Raw genomic sequence first — 21,274 nt, forward strand, 5'->3', positions numbered from 1 at the left:
CACTGCGTCTATGTGTTGCATGGCAACCATTCTGCTAAATTTAGCTGAAGAACTACATTGCTTGGTGGAAGAATGATTATTTGTTATCAATAAATTATTGCATTTTTTGTTGCTGTGTGTTTATTTTATTAAACCTTTCCAGGTATATGTAGTAACGACTTTATAAAAGCAATAAGCCCCAAGAGGCTATGTTCACAGTGATGTTAATACAGCTAAAGGGGTTTTAGCCACTCCATGCCCCTTAGCTGTTCTAAAATCACTGTACACCACGGCCTCTTGGGGCTTATTGCTTTAGTATATGTCTGTATACAGTCTGTGTACACAAATGCCTGTCATAAATCCATATACAAACCACATTTCCATTATAGAAAGGTCAGTGTTCTAAACTTAGACAAGGTGATATCAATCAGTCTTCCAGCGTAAATGCCATTTTCGACTCACCGAGGCCTGTCATGGAGGGATACCTCCCGAGGAGTGACTCATTCCAGACATATACTCCCAGGGCGATGTGTTTAGAGAAATGCCCTGAGTGGGACTGCGCTGCACTTTTCTAGCAATTGGGAACACTCTGGCACCAACCCTGTAGCCTGTGTTCTATCCGAATGACTCACAAAACTGCATCTCCAAAGTGTGAGGCCTCACTGCAGCAAGTTGTCGCCATGTAGGTGGACTGCTCTGTCTTCATCCACCTTTAGGTTAATGTTAGAGCTCAGTGAGGAAGAAGAGTGTATTTTCATCTTCTGAGTGTCTGCTTGGTTTTATCGAGGGGTGGTGGATTTGTTTTAGCAACACTGTCTCCTTGAAATAGGGTTAGGGTTAGAATTCGGGTTAGTTATGTTTATATACAACTAAATTGCATTTCCAATTACGTTGCGTTGACAAATGACACCACAGACCTGGGTTCATGTGGTTAGGCTTTGGCAATGAAAGCACTTTGGTTAAGGTTGGTGAAAGATTATGGTGTGGCTTAAATGTTAAACCAACACCATGATCTTTCCTTAACCTTAACCAAGTGCTGCCAGTGCCTAAACATAACCGTAAAAAGTTTAATTTTGCTGTATTTTCTACTAGCGGATATTGTACTGCAAGATAACTTACTTTTGGTGGGGAAAAAAAAAAGTTGGTACATTTTCTGAACATTTATCTCATATGTTCAGTTTTGCAACTTGCCAAATGCATTAATCAACATCATTTTCTCCTTATGTTGAGAGAAAATGTAAATCAGCCAGCATTGCGTTTCTGGCAAAAAAAAAAACGTATTTGCGGTTGCAATCTAGTTGTATATGAACGTAATTTCTAGGAGACAGGGTTGGTTTTAGTGTGTGAAGCTTCTTTCTGCTGGTGGTGTGTTTTTGTTCCTAACTTTATTTGTCAGTGAGGCACAATAAGACCTCAGTGCCACTCTGTGTGTGTGTGTGCCAGCTCCCCAAGGTGCCCGTTCTGTCAGGCTGTAAAGTGCTGCAGTCACCTCCACAGGGGCACAGAGGGGTCCCGCTGCTGACACCAACACCTATACACATACAGAATCAGAGAGGAAGTGAGTGAGAGAAGGAATCCCTTTACCGACATCACAGCACCCGCAGCTCACACAACTCTGTCTCCTAGAAATTAGGCTCAAATATTACTAAACTTCAACAGCAAATATGTTTTGAAGACAACATGATGCTGGCTGATGTGTTCTTGTCAAAATGATGAGACAATATTTTCATCCTATGTATGTATGTTTAAATTTATATATGTGTGTGTATGTGCAGTACCAGTCAAAAGTTTTGACATCTCATTCAAGTGAATGGGAAGGTGTGTTCAAACTTTTGACTGGTATTGTATGGGTGTATGTGTGGTTGGAGGTTTGGACACACTTTCTCATTCAAGTGGGGGTGGGGGGGGGGGGTTGAATATATATATGTGTGTGTGTGTGTGTGTGTGCATGTGTGTGTGTGTGTGTGTAGGTAACACTACTGCATCTTTAACATGTGTTGTATAGATTTTGTATACCTCATCTCTGTAACATATACATATAAAGCTACATCTACCAGAACTATTCCTATTGCACATGTTTTGCACAACTTTTCTATTTTTACAACCCACAAGTCAGGTCATGTATATAGCCCAAGTAATGTTTGTAATGTATATAGATTGAATTCCATTTACTTGACTTTTTATTTTGTTATTTTGTTTGTGTTATCACTCCTGGTCCTTATCGGTTTCCCTGTTTCCCTCACTGCTGTAACTGCGAATTTCCCCTCTGGGGATCAATGAAGTCTTGTCTTATCTCTTATCTTAATGTAAGTGATGAGTCGAAAAAATGTTGATGTTGATTTCCATTTGTCTCCAATTACTGAAAGCAGCCTCTCTAATCATTAAATTACTAAAGAAAAAACCTTTAATTGTACCATAAGTTACAGCAGTTGCATCCTGGTTGGCCTATTGTTACACATAGACATGAATTTCAGTGTTGTTTTTGTGTTTTGGGACATAATAATCTGTTCTTTCCTCAGATACACCCGGGCCTTTTTCTTTCCAACTGGGCCGTTTAAAGGGTCAAACCCCCTTCTTAGCATTCTATGCTCCACTGTCTTTATGCACCGGGTCTTTTTTTGCCAGACTGGCTTGCACATGACAGAAAAAAATGAAATCTTGCAACAACACAAATCACCCTATAGGATGCCCCAACCACCTGGAGGCGAGGGTGGGAGTGCTGCAGCAGTCCTACTTTCCGCGTTTATGAATAAAATGCCTTAAATCATTTCTTCCGAACCTTTTTTGGGTTGTAAATGTCTATTTATTACCTCTAACAAAGAGTGATTGTTTTCTTTATTTTAATTTCAGAGGCCTGAGGATGTAAATTATCCAATAATTCACTTCAAAAATGAGAGGAAATTCTAAAAAATAAACATCATTTTATGTAGCAGAAATATGTTTTTTTCTAAATTGTGTTTATTTCGTGACTCCTCAGATTTATTTTGTGACCCCTTGTGGGCATCCGGACCCCCTAGTTAGGAACCACTGCCTTAAACAATAAGTCTTGCAATGTTTTATATTCTCTTTACTTTCAACAAATCCCACGAAAAGACCAAAACCAACAATACGTATTGTCTGTCAATCAATACTTTCTGACTTCCTTACCCTGTCAGTCCCACACTCATTCTTACTGAAGACATTAATCTCTAAAAACGTGTCACAAATATATGATTTCACTTTTTAAAAGGCTCAGTTATTTACTTAAACAGCTGGGCACTGTTGTGTTTAGCAAACATAACTCAAACAGAAGGGAAAAGTGCATTTGTTTGGGACTATTTTCAGCAGCAGATTAATCCAGATTTGATACTCTAGTGAGTATTTATAGAGCTTAGTGACACAGAGGAATAAGATCTAACATGCCTTGCATATACAGACAATACGTGTTGGTACTAATACTAGTTAAGAAACATATTGAGCCTTGGCCTATCATATCCTTAAAATAGTGGATTTACCTTTCGATAAAGTATAGATTATTTGTTAAAATGAAAAGTAAAAAAACACATTGAAACACAAACATGCACAGTCTGGAGATGTGTATGATACTGTACAGTGTTCACAAAACAAGATTTTCAACATACATATATATCTGTGTGTGTGTGTGTGTGTGCGCACACATTGAAATTCCCAATACCTAGAAATCATCTTTGCCATCTTGTTCCATGAACGTTCTCTGAAAAAAATGCTCTTTGACAAGACGTGAGAAAACAACAATCCAGCACATTCTGCCATACTCCATCAGATCCTCTGCTGCAGATGTATTTCTTTTTAGTATTCACTGCACAGTGGTGCAGAGTATAAAGTATTTGGTGCCTAATAACAGAATAATACTCAAATGACAGCCTTTTCAAGATAGGTGTGAAATTTAACATCATCTCAAAAAATGTTGAGAATTAGAAGCACAGTTTTGTTTTTGGGTACTCATATAACACCTTGTTTATCCCTTGGCCCTTCCTGTCCATCTCCTGAGAATCAATCACTAATCCCCACATCAGGTCAAAACCGTGCAGAGCAGTTGAATTGGGATTATAATGGGAAATGGGAGTCTTTTCGGGGGGATAAAAAAAAGCACTGGCATGAGTCCAGATTGTTGAACGCCCTTTCTTGAGGTCATGTTTTGGTCTGTGCTGTTTGTAGCTGGTAGACAGACTCCTTATCCCCTCTGTTTGGAGTGGGACGGGTGGAGCCAAGACGTCGCCAACTCCACATCAGGGTTAGACAATGCTTGGCAAACATGGGGGGGTGGTGGAGAGGGACGCTTGGACCAAAGGAACAGTTACATAACAACTCAGCAGTTACATATACTCTTTGTTTCTTCTTTAACTGAGTAAGCTTCTGCTTGTTTATGGAAAGCGTCCCTCCTTACTGGTGCTATATGACTGTGTATGAGGCCATGTGCACACGTGAGCAGGATTTACGTATTCCTGCATATGTGACATCTGTGATGAAGGTTTTATTCTGTCATAAATCCCTGTGTGCGGTGTGTGTGTGTGTGTGTGTGTGTGTGATGGAGCTGTGCTCTGGTAATCTTGTCGAGTCAGGGACGTTCAGGCTTTCCTCATGTCAAATGCAGCAGATCTTATTTCAATATCAAGCTTGGGTTATCTGGAAACACAGCCAATCCACATACATCAGCGCAGAGGCCTGTTCATCATTTCTGTTCAATCAGTTCAAAATGCAAAGTGAATCGATTCAGGGGCGATATATACATTATATTAGACAATTCTTCATGTACGTTACGGCATATGAATCGCTTTTGAAATTATTTTCCATCTTTGCATGGTGAAGAATTTCCTCAGTCATATAATTTCACACACAATCTACCTATTATCTCACTGCATGGAAAATCATTTCAAATAATAAATTGGACTCTGTACCAAAAAAGTTGAACAGATATTACTGACTAGAGCTGCAACAATTAATCGATTTATTGATCGACAGAATCGACTATTTTGATAATTGATTAATTGTTTAAGTAATATGTAAGCGAAAACTATATAACTATATAACTATATATATATATATATATATATACACACACACACACACACATGTATATGTATATATATATATATATATATATATATATATATATATATATATGTATATGTATATATATATATATATATACATATATAAATATTTGATGGTTCCAGGTTCTCAAATGAAAGAATGGACTGCATTTCTGGGTCTTCCATTATAATAAATTGAATATTTTTGAGTTCTTGACTGTTTGTCAGACAAAACAAGAGATTTCAAGGTGTCACATTGGGCTTTAGAAAATTGTGATGGGTTATTTTCACAGTTTTGTGATGATTTATAGACTGATTAATCGATTAGTCAAGAAAAAATTGGCAGATTAATCGATAATGAAAATAGTTAGATGCAGCCCTATTTCTGACGGGAAGAGACATCTGCAACACTTGTACCCACTGTGAAGCATTTATTGAAGTTCATTATTTCTGTTACGTTGATAGATGCTGCAGAGCGTGCTGTGAGTGGGTGTGGAGGGAAGTCAGAGTTTATTGACAAAGTAAAGAACAGAAATTACTTCCAAAGTACACATTCATATCAAAATATAAGAGGAAGCTGTGTCAGTGGCAATTATGTCATTTGAACTGGAGTGATGTCTTGCTTGTAGGTTTTCAGTTTTGCTTATTTTGAATGCTATTAACTTTACAATCCAAATGAATTTATTCAATGCAGTGACACATACAGTGCACATCGCATACTGAGGCCTGCAGAGGAGGCAACGGTTTCAAAGCATCACTGAACAGCTCAGCTTTTGAGACGTATATGCACTTAAAATGCCAAAGATATCAGGGCTTAGCTCAGACTGCAGCCCACATCATTTTCCAGTGACTGCACCAGCCACATATTAGCTGAATATTACCAAACATTTCTCCCTTCTCTGCTCCTTAGTCCATCTAAACAACAGCTCCCTTTGGCTAGATTCTGAAATCACACGCTATCCCTCCTTTTAAAACAAAATGGCTCTAGTGGAGACTGTGACAGCACTCCCCAGACAGCTCCCAAACTGGCAATTCCTGATTGAAGAGCTTCCTGGGAGGCAGATACAGCTGTCTGTCTACCGATACTGACAGAGAGCATAGAAACCCACTCACAGAGATGTGTGTGTCTGTGTGTGTGTGAGGGTTACTACGATGAATCAAAGATGTCTTTTTCCAATGGTCGCATAGAGATAATGGATTTAAAATTAGATAATTTCAGTCTACTCTTCTCTACAGGGGGTAGGTCTGTTTGTACCATCAAGAAGAACATACAGTATAAACCCTAATTAAGTGTTTCATTAGTCATTCAGATAAGTAAATAGTGTTTACTCCTTACAGTTCTGATCCTAGTAAGCAATAAACTATTAAAAAAAACAACTCAAAATGAATTATAAAGATAAAAGGAATTGTGCAAACCTGTCTCACATCAATTTCCTCTGTCATTAGAGGGGTTGTCACAGAAGAAAGGATGGAGTGAAATGGTTGTGCAGGGTTATTTATGTTGGTGACAGGTTCTTTGACGGGAAACAACCCCCTTGTGACTAATGCTTGTTCAGTCGTTTGTTGATTGCAACTTGCTGCATGCAATCATTGCTTTTGTTGTGTGGGAGTGATGTCGTAGCTTACTGATTTCTCTCTGTCTCTCTCCTCTTTCCCCATTTTCAGGCTCCCCTTGCCCTTGGATAACACGAGATAAGAGTGGCAAAGAATTGTTGGATATCTTCAACCTCTGCTATAGCCTTTATGGTATGATGGAAGGACCAAAGGGCCTAACAGTGGGAGCCTCTGTGGAGAAGGAATCAGCACATAATTTCTAAGACTCCCATATGTTTTGTCTCATGACAACCTTTTCTAACCTTTTCAGTCATAACATGAGGATATAAGTTGAGTCAACATGGATAAATCATCAAAATGTGTCATCACTTAAACAACCAGCTCAATCAATAAAAAGCCTCTTATCTCTGCCTCTTCTTGGGCCTTCTCATCAACAGTTTTCGTAGCTGCCTCTTCATCAGCCGTACAACATGCGCCCTTCCCTCGCCACAGCAGTCCTACCACCCAGGACACGTTCCCACAATGCACCCAACCTGGCTGTGGGGAGCCGTGAACATGTATCAGCTCCACGAAGGCGCAGCCCCCACCTGCGGCACACCCTCAGCCCAGAGAACCTGCGAACCCTGGCGGAGAGGGGTGGGGCTTCTGTTGATAGCGTCTCTGTCGTCAGCAGTCCTATTGGTCTTCCACGGGCTAACAGCGACACAGATCTGGTGACCTCCCAGAGCCGGTCCTCACTAACGGCGTCCACACTGGAGTACACGCTGAACCGGGGACAGAACCTCGTCATATCCTGGGATATCAAGGAGGAAGTGGATGCTACCGACTGGATTGGGCTGTACCATATTGGTAAGATTTGCTTGCATGATACCTGATAATGATTGTATAAATGGAGTTGCTAGCAGAGCTGTTTTTTAAAGGGCTGGCATTGTTGAAAACACGAAAAATGAGCTTTGGGATGGATTAGGGTGATGGTGAGGCCCTCCTGTGCTGTTAAATTACTTTTAAGTTATTTGAAATTTTGAAATTTGTGGCTCAAGAGGTAGCGGTGTTGAGGAGGAACCTGTTAGTACGTCACATAAGAAAGTCAAATCAAATATGCTGGGAAGTTTAAGCATGAGCCCACCGCTGCCCGGCGCTACTCTGAGAGTGTACGTAATTTCTGTCGTCAGAGTTTGTATCACAGCAAGATGACGAGCAAAGCAGGACACTGGAAGTGTTGCTGGTTGTTCAGCAGCTAAAAAGTCTTTACAGCCTTCCAGAGGATGGAAATTATCATCAGGAATGGCTTGAATTCATTTTTGGAGACAATCTTCCCTCTGTTATGAGTTGTTGTGTGTGTGTTTAGCACATTTTACAGCCGACTGCCTGCTTAACAAGACTCACTATGCTGCAGGATTTTCAACTGCTTGATCTTCAATTTTTAGATGAAGTTTTAAAACAAGCACTCTCGTAAGCGTTGTTTCTTTCTGTTACTCAGCTAAAGCAATATAATATATCTGTGCTAAAGCTAAGCTAGCGACCTCCGACTGTATTTAAAAAATACTTTTACATTGTGAGGAAACTTAGACACAATCTCACCCTTCTGAAACATCTTTTTGAAGTCTCACCTGTGCAACAGCAGGTTCTTCCCCTTCATTCAGGATCAGACTCCAGTTCATAGACCGCTATATACTACTACTAGCTAGCTACTTACATTGCTAGTTGCAGCCATTACCCAGGTAAAGATGCAGCGTAAGGGAATTTGCATTATTCATTAAGTGGCCATTAATAATGCTGATTATATGTAAATAAATTTGGGAATCTGGGCTGTAAGGAAAGATTTAGAGAGATCTAAATAGATAGATAGATAGATAATGTTTGAAATAGACTCAGTATTTATACAAATGAGTCAAAAAAGGCCATTATACCAGATCTTGAAGTATTTTGGGGAAAGTCAGTTTTCATGACAGACAAGTCTGAGTCAAGTCACACATCTTCATAAGCCAATTGCAAGTCAAGATGTTAAAATGATGCAACATTTGAATAGTTTTCTTTCAACGCTAATAACGGTGTAATTACAATCGATGCTTAGTCCCAATAATAAATATGCAAAGTATTCTGCTATTCAAGGCCTGCCTATTAATTTATTAATGTTCTGGGATTTGTCTTGGTCAAAGAGTCTGTAGGGTGTCAAGTCTCACATAAAGGCCCATACACACTGTGCTAAAACAGTGATTTTTCAGGTTTAGGCATGTCACACTGTGGAAGATGGTCAAATAAAATCTTGGTACCAACCTTTATCAGACTGTGTGATATTAATTTTGAGGCATGTCAGATGCAATAAATGTCTTTTGAATCATAGCAATACAGAGTAAATAGAGAAAAAAACATCATTTCTATCTTTTATCCCAACTTTCTCATGTGCATGTTTGAAAATGCAGCAAAACAGAAGTAAAAAAAAAAAAGCTTTGACAACACAATCCCCTGTCCCACTTAGGGTCCACTTACAAGCTTTTTCTAGAGCTTTTAACATATCTTATGGTCTTCAACGGTGGATGGCGTTCACTCACTTGTAGCATTTTTAGGACTTCTTGCATGTATTGGCTTAAAGTTGAAGAATGAAAATGTGTAAATTAACTTGGAAATAGTATTAAAAAATATATTATTCATATGGTATATTATAATATATAAATATTATAATATATTATAATCCTTAAAGTGCTTTGGATGAAACCATATCCTTGCATGACAACAGCTGCATCTCCATGACAGCTGAGCAAACTCTGCTACTCTGTTGTCATCCAATTGGATGGTTTGTAGATGTGGGTCATAGTAGCAGTTAAAATTGTGAAAATTGGCCCTAAATTTCAGACACTTTCAGATTTTTGATGCAGGCTTATGATCACCCTTTTGGATTTAAAAGTATTTTACCAAAAACCAAAAGTGCACAGCGTATAGGAGCCTTAAGTCAACTTTCAGAGATGCCTGCAAGTTTCTGAGTTGACTTGACCCTACCTGTCCTCAAAGCTTTCCGGCTGACCCCAGTGTTTTATTTTTGGGAGTTGAGAATAGCCAAGTAGAGTCTTGTGCAGAAGCTTCCAACTCAGAGTCAATACTGAAACAGGAGATGTTGAGACTTTACACAGGACTGGAGGCTGAGTCAACATGTAACAGCTCTGCCTCGGTATACGATAACACACACACCATCACAAACCATGCACATCTCTTAGGCGAGCCTGGGTGGTCTCCAATAATGTATGCTAATCCTGCTTAGAGACAGGAATTTGACAGGGGGGAAATACATTGACCTATGTGCTGAAGAAGGCTATCAGGCTCAAACTATCAGGCAGATCTGTCCATCATGGTGAAAAGTAATACAGGAGCAATTGTGTACAACCAGCACATTTGTTATCAAGAATCTACAAATGATTTTGTGCTGTTTTGCTCACATACTCACATAGAGCTGAAGTCCTGCTGACACCTCGGAGCTAGCGTCTGTTTCAATAGCTTCTAGGGTTAATTTTCCATGAGTTAATATTTACTACTTGCTATTAGAAGTTGAAACTTTCATGATTTTAACAAAGTTAAACAACCAATCATTGACATACAAAAAAAATACAGCTGCCATGAAAATTTACCAAATTTACCATCATCGTAACCTGGTTTCCTTCATATCCATAATATTCTGTGGCTGCAACTAACAATTATTTTCATTATTGGTTAATGTACCGATTATTTTCTTGATTAATTGATTAATCTTTTGGTCTATAAAATGTCATAAAGTTGTGAGAAAAGGTGATCTTGATGAGGTCTTCAAATGTCTTGATGTTTTGTCTGATCAATAGTCCAAAATCCAAAGATATTCAGTTTACTACCATAGAAGATTAAGAAAAACAGAAAATATTCACATTTAAGAAGCTGGAACCACTGGAATTACTTACACAATAAAACAATTATCAAAATGGTTGTAGATTAATTTTCTGCTGATCGATTTATAATTGCAGCTCTGTAATATTCACCAACTCTCACCAACATTTTTTCAACTTTTTAGCTGTAATCTGTAGTATCACTGTATATACAGCCATGTCTGAACTAGCTGTGGCCCTTTGAGTCTCCCCTGAACATGCCTCACAGCATATTGTTGAGTACAAATTTGCTCCAAGGCTGGATTTTTGGTAATTTACATTACTATAAATGTCAGTGTGATTTTGAAATAGGTTTTTATACTTCTGCGGCAGAACCAGGAAGTTTCACTTTGGGTCTTTGAACTACCATTTTATTTAATCGAATATGAATGAAATATGATGAAAACCCGACCTGCTGAACATTAAAGCGCTCAGACAGCTCGTACAGACATGCAGTTGTACTAATAAATATGATTAATCTTTTTTTTTTTAATCTCTATCATGTTTTTCCCTAATAAGTTTTTTTAACTGCAGAATCAATGTTGTTGTTCCACTGTCATCAATGAGTACAGTACATAATGCATTATGCAGCAAAGCAAAAAATTTGAATTGTTTCTTTACACCAGATATTTACTGGTACAATACAGTGACGTTGAGGGAAAATTGTCATCCGTGATCTGTGCAGCATGATGTATTATGTTATGATAATTGAATTCAGAAAACAATGGGTGCCTTTGACTTCTTGGAGGTCGGGCAAACCTGCAGTACAACAGACTTGATTCTGACTTTTACAACCCTCATGGGCATTTACGGTAATTGGGAAAAAGTAAACTTACACCTTAGGAAGAGCTTCAAAAGGACACCATGTAGTTATTTATAGCAGAATGTAGTTTTTTTAACTTGTTTACCAAATGATCATGACCTCCAGGTCTTCACCTGTCTTGATTAGTGGATTAAATTGTCCAGACATTGGTATTGGAGAAAGAGATAGTGTAAACAGCTGGTGCCGGGTGGGGCGCCGGGTCACTTCATATCGATCAAAAGGCCGCCAGGACTTCATTACCTTCTCCAGGGTCTTATACCCCAGAGGGGCTACCGCTTTCCTCGACTAAGCAGACATTCAATGATAAGCAACTTGCCCTCCTCTCATCCACACACATATACAGTACACACACCTCCCTCCACTCTTTCCACCAGTCAGCTGAGTTTGGTGCTTCATTAATCTGTGTGCGAAAGTGCTAGGTACAGCGGAATTCCCCTCCCTGTTTTTAACTCAGAGGAAGTTTTGTGTTTGTCCTTCTGGTTAGAGGTTGCAGGGAAGCTATTTTGGGAATGGTTTTCACTGATTAAAGGCAAACTTGTGTTTTGGAAAACAGAGTCCGCAGACTAAACAAACTGAAAGGCTGAACAAATGCAGCTTAGTTGCAGTTTTGCATGGCGAGAGAAGAATCCAGAGCTTGAACACTCTCATTTGTTGTTTGCTTAAAATGTGATTTGACGTTCTTTGGTTTGAAATCAAGGGGACTGTCAACCCACCAACAGCATGATTTGTCTTTGTCTTATCCCAGAATCAATACACACACACACCTAACAGTTGTACGCTCCTCCAGATGAAACCAGTCCATCCAACGTGTGGGACTGTAAGAACCGAGGGGTGAATGGCACCCAGAAGGGTCAGATCGTTTGGAGGCTGGAGCCTGGGCCCTACTTTATGGAGCGTAAGTTACACCAGGATGTCAAAAACAGACAAAAACATCCATTCTTTAAGAAAAAAAAATGTTGTCATATTCTATCACTTAATAAAAATACTCTTCAATTATCAAAAGTGTAATATTTCCCTGGCAAAAAAGTTAAAAAGTATTACAATATCATGTTTCATAAAGCTGCTATAAACAATGATCTCTTCAATGCAGTATGTTTACCTTAGAATTCAGAATTTGTCTTACTATATATATATGAGACCTTTAAAAGTGATTGTATAGCAGTTTTGTAGCTAATGATAGGCAGATAACGTTTGCACTGCTTCCTCTGCAGCTGAGACCAAGATCTGTTTCAAGTACTACCACGGCGTGAGTGGAGCCTTGAGAGCCACGACGCCCTGCATCACCGTGAAGAATCCAGCAGTCCTGGTCTGTGTGTGTGTGAAAAAGAGAGAATCAGTTTGAGATTCATCATAGTTTTAGCATTTAGCATTACGGTTGAAACTTGTCAGAGGTGCAGATTAAAATTAATTAGGATTGTTTTAAGTAGTTTAGTCTTTGTCGACATCATAGATGTGACATTCATCTTGTAGAAAGCAAGGCATTCGTAAGTGATGTTGCTGGAAATTCAAACCTAGAAGACAACATGAAGTGGACTGAGTCTTGCATTAAAGTCTGTTTTTTGCCTTCTACAGCTTAGACATCTGCTCTGTAAATCACCCTTTGTTCTCCTTTGAGAAAAAAAAACAAAAAGGGAGAAATGTATATTTTATGTTCTTTGATTTCATGATTGCACCTTCTACTTTTGCATTTATTTGTTTAAATATCTTTCTGTCATCCACTTACATAGCTGGTGGCCTTATTTCAATACAGCAAATCAAATCTTTGCATAAAGTGATAATGTGTTATTCTATCAGAGGCAGAGCAGACGTCACACTGAGCCTGATAGCATCCTGCTACACAACACAAGAGCTACAGACTCTGAACAACAACCCACATTAGCTTTCCTGCTAAAGTCTCCTTCTTATCCAACTTACAAACATGAACACACGTCTTGTCCTGCACCTTAACTTGTTGAATGAGCCACCAAACAAACATTCACCGGGGAAAAGCACACCGCTAACGTCAGTTCGCAGGGTAGGTAGCTAGCTAGCAGCTCACCTGCAGTACATTAAACAACATGTAAACATACCTGCAAATGTCACATCAGACCCGTTAGATGCTGGTTTGGTCGTTGCTCTTCAGAATCCCTGTTAGCATTGACTTTGTCTCCGTCCTGTACAGTGTAACACCGGCGCTCTGGCTTTGTTAATGTCAATCAAGCAAGCCTTCAATATGCCCCTCCAGCTAGCTGAGACAAAAAGGAGCATTTCTGATATTTCCTCTTTTCTTCTTTCTAATCAATTCTTCAATCATGAAAACTATTACTAATATATTTGTACGTCTTTGAGTGCAAACAGAGATAATTAAATGTGATTTCAGTTGGACTTTAAAAGTTTGTTGTTCAGCAGCGGACTCAAGAAAAAAGTTTCTGCGAGTTAATTTTAACACCAAAATGAATATAAAACCAATGTAAAATGTAGCAGTCATATAAGTTATACACAATTTGTGCATAATTTAGCTTTGCAGTTGTTCAGCCAGGCATGAAAGTATAGTCACATGTCCATAAATCATACCTAGATGGTTCATATTGTATAAACAATTGGGTACATATTCTCTTTGCTCCACCAACACTGAGCGATGCATCCTTGCAGCTACACCACTGCCTGCTTTCAGCAAATGTAATTCTCCACCTTCCTAGTTGTCTCTCGTATTAGCATTTAGATTTGTGTGATTTTAGTTGGACTAATATAGGTTAGTGTTAGATCCCTTGGAATACAAATGTGTCTGTTTGTTGTTTCTGAGTCTGACGTTGCCTCTTCTCTCTCAGGTTGAGGGGCTGGCAGAGCAGGTGGGTGTTGAGCACCCTCGGAAACTGATCAGCTTTACTTTGACAGGTGAGTTGAGAGATTTACATGTTTTACATGTTTTTTATGTTAGAGGACATTTTGAATATGCATTGTTAATGCATTGTTATATAATGCATTTTTAAGTAGCACACTGCAGTTCAGACTCTCTTCTTGTAATCATCTTCAATAATAACTTGGAGCAAGTAAAACACAAACCAGACATTTGATTTTTGGCTGAGTGATGCAATCATGTTTGTCTCACAGTCCTTTCGGGAAAAGCCAGAGTAAACTTTAACAGCTGTTTTTCAGGAAGCACAGTGATCTTGGAATTTAAAGAGGCGTTTCCTGTCAGAGAAATACAGGGAATGTTTTCTATTTAAGTGGGGTGATATCAGAGGGGTTTTTTTTTCAAATACGTTTGAAGAAAAGTGCCAGACTGCACTTTTACAGTCAAATATACAGTCTTTTGCAACAGTATATTTGACTGCAAATCATTCGCCACTTTGTAACTTCTCTGAGTTGAAAACAAAACAAACCATCAGAAACAAATACTACAATAGTTTAAATGCTATGTTTTAACACAATGTTGAGTAGTGTTAACAGGCAACTAATCAAATAATGAAATATGAATAAATCAAATATATAATTTGATTGGCTCACACTCACAGTCTTTCTACTTGAGAAACAGAAGAACAATTCATTTTTAACAGGAAAGAGAGTTTTAGTCTTTCTCTTGTCCAGGGTAGATACAGTATATGTGGTCCTCTTGTCACAAACAGGATGTCTTTAATATCTTAAATCTCATCTCAAGACCTACTTTTTCTCAAAGTAGGTCTTATTCGTAGCTCTCTTTGTTCTTACTATTCAGAGAAAAAAAATACTTGTCTCTTCCTAAAATATTTATTCATATTCTTTTTATTGTTGTTCTATTTGTAACTGTGACTTTGTAGCCCTGGTTTTGAAAAGTGCTGTAAAGTTTTACTTGATGTTTTGTTGCAGATCTGCGTGCAACTGGCCTGAAGAAGGGCATGTTTTTCAATCCGGACCCATACCTGAAGATGTCCATTCACCCAGGGAAGAGGAGCGTTTTCCCCATCTTCAGCCATCATGGACAGGAACGACGATCGGCCATCATTGCTAACACCACCAACCCCGTCTGGCATGGAGAGGTGACATTTAGGCTTTTATGCATCCAAATACACCAAATACACTGTGTGCACTGAACATGCTGTTCTCTCTCTGACACACACACACTCAATTGTCATTATCAGTCAGAGGACATACAGTATCCAAACACATTCACTTGGAAACATGCTTTTTTCTTCACTGACTGTATTTTTTTTTTTTACCTCTCTGCAGAAATACACATTTGTAGCACTAATGACAGACATCCTGTACATCGAAGTGAAGGACAAGTTTGCGAAAAGCAGGCCGATCATCAAACGTTTCCTTGGTCAGCTCACTATCCCTGTGCAGCGGCTTATTGAGAAAATACCTGGGTATGTGACAAACATACACACACAAACAGAACATACTCAATCAGCTCCAGCTTCAGCTCAGTCTGAAGGACTTTTTTATGACTAACTTCATTACTTCATTACATAGAGGGTCATCGAATGTATCATGGTGATGATGTGCTCGTTTTCCTCTTTGTTTGGCCGTCCAGAGTCCAGCCTGTGAGTTTCCCTTTGTGTCGGCGCTTGCCCACCGAACACGTAAGCGGCCAGTTGCAGTTCAAAGTGGAGCTCACCTCGACTGGGCCTGATGGTAAATCTGCCTCTAAATTGTATTTTCCACCACTACAGAATTTATTTTCTTTAATTTGTTTTCCTCAACATGCAACCTTCTCTGCCCAGGTGCCTCTCCTGATTCTATCATCGGCATTTCGTCCTTGAATGGAGCTCCAGGGACTCCATCTGATGACGAGGACCTGCCCCATCACCTTCCAGGGGTGGTCTCTTCAGGCCCCTCCCCCACCGGCTCCCAGGGCTCCCAAAGCATGTGGGAAGGTGGGGCCACGGCCTACCCAGAGAAGGACCTGCCTGTTGTTGGAGCTGAGGGTCAATACATGGCAGCTACGAGCATGTCAGGCCATCAAATGCTCCAGAGGTCACTCATTGAGGGCCTGGATGCTATCGAGGCCCCCAAAGGTCCCGGTGAAAGACCGCTAGGTGCCGCTTCACCTAAACTACGCTCCAGCTTCCCCACACACACGAGGCTCAGCGCCATGTTGCACATCGATTCAGACGAGGATGAGGAGAGATCCGGGGCCAATGACATCATTCCGGTGCCGCTGTCACCGCTGCTGATGAATGGAGACCCTCCAGATGTCAGTGGCCCCGATGAGGACGACCCGTTTCCTGAGCTCCAGCAGGAGCCTGAGCAGCTGGAGCCGTCAGTGCTGGAGGAGGAGCCCGAGGGTGCAAGAGCTCTGACAGAAGACGTGCCCCCTGGGGCCGACGAAGTCCTGGATGTGGAGGCAGGCCTGGACTTGGAGGATATTTTGGAGCCAGACGTCTTCTCTGAAGTAGAGGACACTCCCTTCATCGAGGCTGTGTCCCATAATGCTTTGCCAGAGGGTGGAGAGGTGCATGAGGAAGGAAGGGGGCCTGGTGAGGACCCTTTGTCAGAGATTGACACCTGCTCCATGGCAACAGCCCCTCAGACGGTTGTCTCATCATCAGAGAGCTGTCCAATCACACTGACTACTGCTGTGGTGAGTTCACTGTCCTTTTATACTGTAGGTGCAACCCAAGATTCAGCCCTTTGTTCATATTTGTCTCTCCAAAACTACCAAGGTTCTTATAAGGGCTGCAGCTAATGATTCATTTGATTAGTAATTAATTTTTAGGATTATGGGTTAATTGTATTGTATAGTTTGTAAAATGTCTGAAAATCCTTAAAGAGTAACTTAACAACAAGCTGAAAAGCCTTGTTTCATTGGTTTTAAGTTTAAAGCCTCTTTGACAGCTGACCACACCCAGCATCACTGATTGGTGTGGTCAGAAATTGTGCTTTGTTGCACCTGTAACCACACCCACCACTGATGTCACAGGGTCCTGGAGTACACCTATACATCACTGCAGCACGGTGAGAATTAAACCACTGCAGATCAGCAAAAACAAGATTTTCATGGGTGTGAAGTTGCTCTTTAAGGTGATGTTTTGAAATTGTTTAGTCCAAAAACCCAAAGATATTCAATTTATAATGATAAAAAACCCTCACATTTGAGAAACTGGAAACAACAGATGTTTGACATTTTGCTCGATAAATGACTCAAATGATTAACTATCAAAATATGTTTGATTTTATGTGGATTAATCGATTAATAGTTTCAGCACTAGTCCATATTTGTTGTCCATTTCACACACAGATTACTTTTCAAGCAAATTAAATCAGCGGATGTCTACAAAGAGGCCTCAAATTCCTTTTTGAATAATGTATTGTACATGTTTTATTTATTAATAACATAAACATGTCTGTTTTTATTAGCAAATTAAGATATTTGCCCTGTGAAGTTTACTTGTAAACAAACAAAAGTTATGTTTACATTCAGAGTTTCTCACCATTATGTGAATCCTTGAGGTCCCTCCTCAGAAAACATTTGCAAAGCCATTTTTTAAATATTTTAATACACAAATATGTTTACATTCATGTTTGCTTACTATCAGTCTTCTTCCTCACTGCTTTATTGGTGCATTGCTTTGTTTGTTGACTCATTACCACCAACAGGCAGGGTGTGAATCATCAGCTTGCACTTGTGTATATGCATCCTTATACCTTTACTGTAGATACTACTGTGAATTCTTGCAAACTGACGATGATGACACTATGATGACAATAATAGTGCAATAATAGTTTCTGCTGTGCAGTGTGCAAATTGTAAATTTTTGTAACTGTGCAACTTACTGCTGTTTGGCTTTCATTTGTGTTTGGCTTATATTTGTGTATATAGCATTTCCATGCTATATATTCATATACAGGTGATTGGGGGAAATACAACTTGTATAAAATCTGCCTGTAAATAGCACAGAACTGTAGGACTGCAACTGATGATTATTTTCATTGTCGAATAATTGATAAGTTGTTTGGTCAATAAAATGACAGAAAATACTGAAAAATTTTAATTACTGTTTCCCAAAGCACAGTCCCGACCAACAGTCCACAACCAAAAGATATTAAATTTAAAATAATAATATAATATAGTAACTGAAGAAACAGAGAAAAACAGAGAAGTTTGGGATCTTTTCTTTTAAAAAATGAGTTAAAACAATCAATTGATTATCAAAATAGTTGATTAATAGTCGAGTAATCAACTAATCATCGCAGCTCTACAGAACAGTAAAAACATCAAGGCAGCTGTGAGTTGATCAGTTGTAACACCACCACGAGTTATTATGTCAATCTCTAAACGCGCAGCCTAATAAAACATCACAGTCTGTTCAGCTGGTCGTAGATATGTCTACAGTGTGGTGATGAGTTCTAATAATATTTTGCTTTTGTCACTTTTCATCCTACCGTTACTTTATCTTCTTTATCTTTGGCTGAATGTGCAGCCACAATTCAGTCCGCTGTGGCTGAGTGTCATTAGTGTCTCCACAGTGCACACATTGTACTGAGCAGCAGTCTCCGCTGGGCCCTAGCCCCATGCTGTTTACACGTGTCTTGTGATTCTGGAGACTTATGGACTTTCATTAAAGGACGCTGCACCACAATACTACTGCAATCCATCATTCCACCTCCAATATACGATGCTAAATACATTTTCTCAAGATCTCTGTCTGCTTTTTATGGGATTTTTCAAGGCATATTTGATTGATTCCTTTCCTGTCGTACCTACACACCAATGCATATTTGCATGAAGTCATGTGTTTGTTTCCTTGGTGATGAAGCTAATGCCGCCTCATGTCATGAGCCACAACTGGGATTGACTCACTTCTTGTAATTCACAGTTTATTAGAAGCAGTTGATGTGAAATGCTCTGCATGTCTGTGAGTGATTTACCCAGTGAGCTCAACTTGAACTTCGGCTCCTCCAACAGCACTTGACAACATAAAACACCGTCAGGCTCAATTAATGTCTTGTGATGATTATAATTGCATCCATTGTTTTCACTCTTTCATTTTTTTTTTTATTTTTGGGGGATGTTTTATAGGAAGCAGAGGAGGGCGCAGAGACAGCCATTGATCCAGGGGGAGACATAACGTCTGGTACCCCACCGAGTAATCAAGCTGTAGCTGATGAAGGTGGTGGGCAAGTCGTCGCCGTCACCGAGGCTGAAGTAGAAGCTCCCTCAGCAGGCGAGCAAGAGGAGGTGGAGGAGATCAGCGTGAGGAGGCTGAGCCTGCAGGCTGCTGGGGGCGTGGCTGTAGAACAGGAAGGGGAGGAGACAAAGCCACCTGAGGAGGCGGTATCTGCGGATTCAGAGCAAGCTACCACGGAAACAGATGGAGAGGAAGGTACTCAGCTTTAAGCACCTTTATGTTCACTTTTTTTTTAATTCCCAAGAAATGCATCTTTAGAAATAAACGATTTGGGTTTAAGTTGGATTGTACACCCAAGTGAACAACACTACCGTTTAAACAATATTTTCATAATGATCACGATAAATTAAATCAAAATTCCCTTTTTCTTGCATGTGTTTTCTGTGCAAAGGTACCCACGTCAACGGCCATCCTGTGCGTTCGCTTCCTTCTGTGCGTCACGACATCCACCGTTACCAACGTGTGGACGAGCCACTGCCTCCCAGTGAGTGTGTGTGTCTGCATGAAACATACTGTCTGTGTGTCTTGTAGCTGTGTACATCACTGTCTGTGTAGCAGTATGTGTTTGTGTTTATGTGTTTGTCTTTGTATGTGCATTTGTGTCTACAGCATGTCCATGTCCTACTAATGTACCGAAAGAACAAGTCCATTGTGTAGGTTAGGCACTCAAACCTGCAGGGAGGTGTGCTTTACCACGCAAGATGAACAATATAAAGAAAACTTGTAAAGACGGATTTCATGGAATAAAGGAATAAAGTCTTCGCTGCATAATCGTCACAGAATAACTATGAACACATTGATACCTCACTCTGTAGTGTATTATTAATAAAATATGTGTACTTTTATCTGAAGCTTTGCATTTCTTAACAAGCTGACTTTAGGGATGGCAATGTTGATTGATCTGTCGGTCAATCCACTGACCTCAAATTTCCCAACAACTATTAGATGGATTGACATGTAATTTGGTTCAGACATTGGTCTTCCCCTCAGTTTTAATTATAATAACTTTAGTGGTGGCCCAACCTTTCATCTAGCAAAATTCCAGTTTGTCCAATAGTTTGGTTCAACACCAAATACTTGAAAAGGTAACCACACTCAGCCTCAGCTGTACTTAGTGTTTAGTGCTAATTAGCAAATGTTAGCTGCAGCTAGCATGTCTGTTTACTCTTATTTGGTTAATGTTAATTTTACACTGATTGCACTTTTATAAAATTAGTGAAAAAATTACAGTATATCATGAAATAAATAAAAGATTTCTGGTCATGGATGACTTAAGAATAAGATATATTCATATCTCGTCAGAGTGAGGTCGTATACACTTTAAATTTTAGTTGCTGATGTTATCATCCGTCATTAACTGTGAGCTAGCATCTATTTTTACAGTTTTGTTCCTCTGAGGCATTAAACACCTACTGTGTGTCAATTATGAACTGCCTCTCAGACTGGGAGGCTCGGATCGACAGCCACGGCAGGATCTTCTTCGTGGACCACGTGAACAGGACCACCACATGGCAGCGTCCCACCGGACCTCCTGCCCCGCAGGGCCTGACTCGCTCCAACTCCATTCAGCAGATGGAGCAACTCAACCGCAGGTGGGCTTTGTAAAGATAAATGTCCTGTCAATAACCATGTAATAGTGAATACTGCTACATATAGGTAAATATTTAATATCTCACTAAACCGAGGGTTACCTTTATCAGTAGACTAGAGGAGCAAAACAGAACTAGCGTGCTTATAAAAGTGTTTTCTCAAAGAGCCATTTTGTCTGTTATGTATTCTGCTTTAATGGGACATCGCCTGCAGGTTTCTCATTGTTTCTCTGAACTAATGCACCTTTGAATAAATAAAGGTGCACAAAGACTTTCAGAAGGGACACGCAAGCAGCTTGTG

General features: G+C 39.7%; 1 protein-coding gene across 5 annotated transcripts in view; it reads left to right on the forward strand.

Moving 5' to 3' along the window:
* Positions 1–21,274, forward strand: part of hecw2a (HECT, C2 and WW domain containing E3 ubiquitin protein ligase 2a) — a 53,186-nt gene that overhangs the window by 7,943 nt on the left and 23,969 nt on the right. For 3 of the 5 annotated variants that reach the window (XM_042426413.1, XM_042426418.1, XM_042426417.1), the window contains exons 2-12: positions 6,696–7,433; positions 12,082–12,189; positions 12,506–12,600; positions 14,102–14,168; positions 15,120–15,289; positions 15,480–15,619; positions 15,787–15,887; positions 15,977–16,836; positions 19,276–19,579; positions 19,776–19,868; positions 20,826–20,976. In XM_042426413.1, coding sequence (XP_042282347.1) covers positions 7,055–7,433; positions 12,082–12,189; positions 12,506–12,600; positions 14,102–14,168; positions 15,120–15,289; positions 15,480–15,619; positions 15,787–15,887; positions 15,977–16,836; positions 19,276–19,579; positions 19,776–19,868; positions 20,826–20,976 — 2,468 coding nt within the window. In that variant the 5' untranslated portion in view covers positions 6,696–7,054. The remainder of the gene's footprint in view (positions 1–6,695; positions 7,434–12,081; positions 12,190–12,505; positions 12,601–14,101; positions 14,169–15,119; positions 15,290–15,479; positions 15,620–15,786; positions 15,888–15,976; positions 16,837–19,275; positions 19,580–19,775; positions 19,869–20,825; positions 20,977–21,274) is intronic. The other 2 variants (XM_042426416.1, XM_042426415.1) reach the window with 2 other exon arrangements.

The sequence above is a fragment of the Thunnus maccoyii genome, chromosome 11, assembly GCF_910596095.1.
Source record: "Thunnus maccoyii chromosome 11, fThuMac1.1, whole genome shotgun sequence".
NCBI lineage: Eukaryota > Metazoa > Chordata > Actinopteri > Scombriformes > Scombridae > Thunnus > Thunnus maccoyii.